Genomic DNA, 4707 nt, shown 5'->3' on the forward strand with positions numbered 1-4707 from the left:
ACTCATGGCTTGTCTTGACACTTTGACACCTTGAGAATTTACAGGATGTGTGTGACCATCCAGCACTAGATCCCATAAGTCACCATCTTGACAAAGAAAGTAACTTTCGAGTCTATCTTTCCAGTACTCAAAGTTTTCACCATCAAAAATTGGTGGTCTATTATAGCCATTAAAACTATTGCTTCCATTACCATTGTTGTTTTGTTCAGGAGTAGGAGTAGATGAAGTTGTTTCAACCATATTGACGTTGTGTTTTTCTCCCTGAATCTTTTATCTAACACGGTTAAGTGCTTGCACCTAGAACCGGCGCTCTGATGCCAATTGAAGGATAGAAAAACACTTAGAAAGAGGGGATTGAATAAGTGTGACTTAAAAAACTTGTAAGATAAAAAAGATGAACATAATTACTTTTATCCTGGTTCGTTGTTAACGAAACTACTCCAGTCCACCCGCTTAGAGTGATTTACCTCAACTGAGGATTTAATCCACTAATCCAACTGATTACAATGGTTATCCACTTAGAAACACTCTAAGTCTTCTAGAGTATCCTGATCACAACTTGATCACTCTAGGAACCTTTTACAAACAATGTAAAATAATGTTTACAAGAGTTTAGATTGCTTCTAATAAAGCTGTAATCACAACTGTGATATTTCTCTTAAGTTCTAAGCTTAACGCTCACTAAATATTACAAGAGTTTGTGAGGTTGAAGATGAAGTTCGTGAGCTTTGATTTTGACAGCGTTTAAGTATTTTGCACAAGTGTTCTACTTTGCTTTTGATCAGAACTTCTATTAATAAGCGCTGAGAGAAAATGACCGTTGGGATCATTTAATGCTTTGCATGAATAGTATAACTCTGCATTTAATGTTTCACACTTTTGTCAACTACCTCGAGCCTTGCTTTTCCGGCTTTTAATGACTTTGCATTTTGTAGCTTCTAACATTCCTTTTGTCAGGCAGATATTAGACGTTTCAGCCTTCCATCTTGTACTTGCTTTTGGACTCAGATTTTGTATAGAACAATGTTTGAATATCAGAGTCAACAGCTTGGTGCATAACATCTTCTTATCTTCTGACTTTGAAGAGCTTGAGCGTGATACCATTCAGAACTTCAGTGCTTCTGCTTCTGACTTCGTTTTTCTGATTCTTTCAGTTCATGTTCTGATTCTGCTTGATCATCTTCTTATGTCTTGCCAGAGCATGTTCTGATGAAGCCATCCAGAACTTCCAGAGTCAGTTGCTTCTGAGCGCTGATTTGTGCATACTCTTTATATATTTCCTGAAATGGAAAATGCAAAGGATTAGAGTACCACATTATCTTATATAAAATTCATATATAATGTTATCATCAAAACACAAAATATTGATCAGAACAAATCTTGTTCTAACAATCATGGTAGCTCTTCTGGCGACTCTGAGAAGCTTTCATTTTCTCCTGAATCATTTTAATCTTCTCTGTAGTTTCCTGAATAATCTCTAGCCCAATTATAGTACTTTCATCAGATTCATACCAGCATAATGGCGTCCTACACCATCGACCATACAAAGCCTCAAACGGGGCCATACCAATACTCGAATGATAACTATTATTATAAGTAAATTCGATCAAAGGTAGGTAACTATCCCAAGCACCACCTTTTTCCAGCACACAAGCACGCCATAAATCTTCCAATGATTAAATCGTCTTCTCTGTCTGACCATCAGTTTGTGGATGATAAACAGAACTCAATCTTAATTTAGTACCCTACGCTTTCTGCAAACCCTCCCAGAATCTTGATGTATACCTTGGATCTCTATCTGAAACGATACTCGAAGGAATACCATGCAGACTCACTATCTTCTCAATATATAGTTGAGCTAACCTCTCCATAGGATAATCCATTCTCATCGAGATGAAGTGAGCAAATTTCGTCTATCTGTCCACAATAACCCAAATAGCTTTACAATTCTTAACAGTCCTCGGCAAACCGGAAACAAAATCCATGGATACGCTGTCACACTTCCATTATGGAATAAACAACGGTTGCATAGCTCTATACGACTTCTGATGCTCAATCTTCGACTTCTAGCAAGTCAAACAAGAATAGACAAACTTAACTATTTCCTTCTTCATTCCAGGCCACCAAAACAACTTCTTCAGATCATGATACATCTTGGTAGCACCAGGATGAATACTTAATCCACTATAGTGTCCTTCCTCCAAAATACTCTTCTTTAGTTCGGTAACATCAGGAACACATACTCGATTACCAAACCTCAAAATATCATTCTCATCAATTCTGAATTCACCTCCTTTGCCATGATTAATCAAAGTCAATTTATCAACTAATTCAATATCAATTTTTTGACCTGCTCTAATCTCATCAAGGATACCACTTGTCAACTTTAACATACCCAATTTAACACTGTTAGGAGCATCTTCACATACCAAACTCAAGTCTCTGAATTGTTCGATTAAGTCCAATTCTTTCACCATCAGCATCGACATATGTAAAGACTTCCTACTAAAAGCATCAGCAATAATGTTCGCTTTACCCAGATGGTAATTCAATCCAAAGTCATAATCCTTAAGAAATTATAAACATCTCCTTTGCCTCATATTAAGCTCTTTTTGATCGAAGAGATACTGCAAACTCTTATGATCACTAAATACTTCAAACCTCGAACCGTACAGATAATGCCTCCACAGTTTCAATACAAATACTACGGTTGCCAACTCTAAATCATGAGTCGGATAATTCCTCTCATGAATCTTAAGTTGTCTCGACGCATAAGCCACTGCCTGTTGATTATGCATTAAAACGCCACCTAATCCCATCAATGAAGCATCACAATATACCATAAAAGATTATGACGCATTCGGCAAAATCAGGATAGGAGCACTAGTTAATCTCTTCTTCAACTCTTGGAATCCTTCTTCATACTTCGAATCCCAGATAAATACTTGACCTTTTCTCGTCAACTTAGTTAACGACAATGCTAACTTCGAGAATCCTTCTATAAATTTCCTATAGTAACCTGCAAGACCAAGAAAACTACGAATTTCTGAAGCAGACTTCGGAGCTTCCCATTGAGATACCGCTTCCACCTTCGTAGGATCAACAACAATACCATTCTTGGAAATCACATGACCAAGAAAACTTACCTCATTTAACCAGAACTCACACTTTGACAGCTTAGCATAAAGTTTCTTTTCTTTCAACAATTCCAACACAACTCTAAGATGCTCTGCGTGCTCTTCTTCATTCTTGGAATATATCAGAATATCATCTATAAACACCACTACGAACTTGTCGAGATAAGGATGGAAAATCCTATTCATATATTCCATAAAAACACCAGGTGCATTAGTCACTCTGAATGACATTACTGTATACTCGTAATGACCATACCTCGTTCTGAACGCAGTCTTCTGAATACCGCCCGCTTTCACACAAATGTGATGATATCTGGACCTCAAATCAATTTTACTGAATACACACGCTCCAACCAGTTGATCCATTAAATCATCAATTCTCAACAACGAATACCAATTCTTGATAGTAACCTTATTCAACTATCTATAGTCTACACATAACCTCATGTAAACTTCCTTCTTCTTTACGAGCAACACCGGCGCACCCCACGGAGAAACACTAGGATGAATAAATTCCTTTTCAAGCAACTCCTCTAATTGACTCTTCAATTCAGCCAACTCAGATACTGAAATTCTATAAGGTGCTATCGATACAGGACTAGTTCCAGGGATCAACTCGATAGCGAATTCCACTTCTCTCAGGCGGCACCTCTCTGACATCTTCTAGAAAAAATTCTGGAAAATCACACACCACTGGAAATTCACTACTCACTGCTTTTCCAATCATCACTAGTATCAATAACTGCAATTAAAGGTGTGTCATGTATGAAACACGTACCTTTAATCAATCTATCCTCTAGAGTAGTCTCTGATCCAAACAAAGCAAAAACTTTCCGCCAGATTGGTTCTTCTTTGGTTTTGTACACTGTGGACTGATGTGACCCTCTTCACCGCAATTGTAGCAAGTCACAGTCTTCATCTTACAGTCAGCAACAACATGACCCACTTTACCACACTTGAAGCACGTTTTCTGTTCAGCCTTACACTCATTCCTATGATGTCCGACTTTGCCACAGTTATAACATCTAACAAAAGCTCCAAAATCTCCCCCACTAGGCCTTTTCCCATCATCAGCTTTTGGATTTCCTTTACCATATGGCTTACCTCGATACATAGGCTTCTTACCCTTTTTGTCAACCATCTCGCGGGAGTGAGATGACTTCATCCTAAGGTTATCCTCCTCAAAGATTCTGCTACAATCTACTAAATCGGCAAATCAACGAATCCTCTGATACTTGATGTCTTGCTTGATCTCGTCACGAAGGCCATTCTCAAATTTGATAGACTTTGAGAATTCACCAGCTCCATCGTTGTTGTTGTGCACGTAGTACTTATCCAACTTAACAAATTTGGAAGCATACTTCGGCGCCGTCATACTACACTGTTTCAACGCCAAAAACTCAATTTCTTTTCTTCCCCGAACATCTTCAGGAAAGCATTTCCGCATAAGTTCCCTCTTGAGTACAACCTAAGTAATCGCGATACCATCAGAATCCAATTCAGCTATAGTAGCAACCCACCAGTCATCAGCTTCCTCGGATAACATGTGAGTGTTGATCACCTGTCGCGC

General features: G+C 38.2%; 1 protein-coding gene across 1 annotated transcript; it reads right to left on the reverse strand.

The window, feature by feature from the left end:
- Window positions 1-3841: 3841 nt before the first annotated feature.
- Window positions 3842-4278, reverse strand: LOC131614171 (uncharacterized). Its single transcript, XM_058885795.1, has 2 exons — window positions 4002-4278; window positions 3842-3879 (listed from the first exon to the last, which is right to left on the reverse strand). Exons 1-2 carry the CDS (start codon window positions 4276-4278, stop codon window positions 3842-3844), a joined length of 315 nt encoding a protein of 104 aa, XP_058741778.1.
- Window positions 4279-4707: the final 429 nt, after the last annotated feature.

This window comes from Vicia villosa, linkage group LG6, assembly GCF_029867415.1.
Source record: "Vicia villosa cultivar HV-30 ecotype Madison, WI linkage group LG6, Vvil1.0, whole genome shotgun sequence".
Lineage (NCBI taxonomy): Eukaryota > Viridiplantae > Streptophyta > Magnoliopsida > Fabales > Fabaceae > Vicia > Vicia villosa.

What these genes read in the sequence shown, in the direction of transcription:
- LOC131614171 (XM_058885795.1), bottom strand. Translation starts at nt 4,278, where the DNA reads ATGGTTGACAAAAAGGGTAAGAAGCCTATGTATCGAGGTAAGCCATAT. An exon ending in GGGTCACATCAGTCCACAGT is followed by an intron (nt 3,880 to 4,001) that starts GTACAAAACCAA and finishes CTTTAATTGCAG; the next exon opens with TTATTGATACTAGTGATGAT.